Source organism: Cariama cristata, unplaced genomic scaffold, assembly GCF_000690535.1.
Source record: "Cariama cristata isolate BGI_N322 unplaced genomic scaffold, ASM69053v1 scaffold37454, whole genome shotgun sequence".
NCBI lineage: Eukaryota > Metazoa > Chordata > Aves > Cariamiformes > Cariamidae > Cariama > Cariama cristata.
Window position 1 is genome coordinate 3,679 of NW_009612985.1, and position 1,527 is coordinate 5,205.

At 60.3% G+C, this 1,527-nt stretch overlaps 1 protein-coding gene across 1 annotated transcript in view; it reads right to left on the reverse strand.

Annotated features, from left to right (window-relative positions):
• Positions 1 to 1,451, reverse strand: part of LOC104160655 (NACHT, LRR and PYD domains-containing protein 12-like) — a gene marked incomplete at its 3' end in the record, with an annotated part of 4,507 nt that extends 3,056 nt beyond the window's left edge. Inside the window, 4 exon segments of the mRNA XM_009698840.1 lie at positions 16 to 209; positions 212 to 598; positions 601 to 903; positions 1,214 to 1,451. Coding sequence (XP_009697142.1) covers positions 16 to 209; positions 212 to 598; positions 601 to 903; positions 1,214 to 1,451 — 1,122 coding nt within the window.
• Between the last annotated feature and the right edge of the window lie 76 nt (positions 1,452 to 1,527).

Below are 1,527 nucleotides of genomic sequence, written 5' to 3' on the forward strand. Positions count from 1 at the left end.
CTGGAAGGTGCCAGCCGCATGCTCCGCATTTTCGAAAAACCTGTGGAAATACGCCTTCCTCTCTGCCTCCGAAAACCCCAGGATTTCAGCGTAGCGCTCGCACTCCAGGCAGCTGCGCAGTTTCTGCAGGGCGGCCGGCCTCGTGGTGATGAGCAGGGAGCTCTTGGGCAGGAGCGTCCTGCGGAAGAGGCTGCTCAGGGTGATTTCCACGGCTGCTGCTCCCAGGGATCTGAGCACAGCTCAGACTGGTGCTGGTCGAAGGAAAAGCAGAGCTCATCAAAGCCATCGATCACAAACAGGAGCTTCTTCGGCTGCCCCAGCATCTGGGCGAGCGGCGGAGAGCTGCCAGGATAGCACTGGGTGATGAGGTCGGCCATGCTGGCCTGTCTGTCCAGGAGGTTGCCCTCCTGGCAGTGGATGTAGAAGACATAGTCAAACTCGGCAAACATCTTGTTGGATGCCCAGTCCAGCATGATCTTCCTGGCCGTCATCGTCTTGCCCATGCCCGCAGCTCCCAGGAGCACGACCACCTTGGGGATGCAGCCATCAGGGCCGGGCTTGAAGAGGGCACCGATAGCAATGGGGGGGTTGGGATCTCCGCGTGCCTCCGTCCCATGGCCATGATCTCCTGCTCCCATTGCTCTTCATCAAGGTGCTTGTTGAGGATCACCAGCTTCGAGTACCTGGCGTTCAGATTCACGTCCTCTGCCACCCGGGCGTTTTGCTCCTTTATGCGACTGTACGCCTGGCGTATGGCTTTTTTGTACTTCCTCTGGTAATTTGGAAAGGCGGGAAGCCACCACAAACATCCGCAGACCGCAGGGCAAGCAGTGGCAGAGCCCCCTGCGTTTCTCCTCGCCGCTGATGGTGATGATGAACCCCGCAGAGGAGTGGGCCTCAGGGCTGGAAGAGAAAGGAGTGTTAATGGGCAGCATCACTGAGCCCCCAACACCCCCAAATCCTCTTCCATCTCCTCCTCCCTGGAGGAGCCCCCTGCACCCTGCAGTGGGGACCTGCCACCCACCACCCTTTCCATAGCATCCTTCTGGCCCCAAACACAGGCTTTTGCAGACACAACCCCCAGAACACGGTGCCCGGGACCCCACAAGATACTGCACTCGCCGGGTTCAGCCTTCCCACCTTTCTCTCTGCTTTCCTTGAGCAGGGCGGCAGCGTTGATGAGCTGGATGCGCTCAAAGACAGCTATCGCCACATCCAGGGCAGCCTCCTCGCCGTAGAAATCCAGCATGAGGTTCTTCGTAGTCGGCCTTCTCCAGCCGCCCCCAGGGAATGCGGCGCCCGCCCCGTAGGTCTCCACGTGCCAGCGCATCCCGAAATTTTTTAAAATCCAATTCGGAGAGGTCTTCCAGGGCCCGGAGCAGCAGCATCCCAGCGGTGCCCTGGGTGCTGCCTCTGCTCGGGGCGAAGTTCTTGCTGCTGTGCACCTCCATGGGGAAAGCCCCGACAGGCGGCTAACGCACGGCCCTGTGCCTGTGATGGGGGGGACGAGGTTTGGGGAAACCGTCC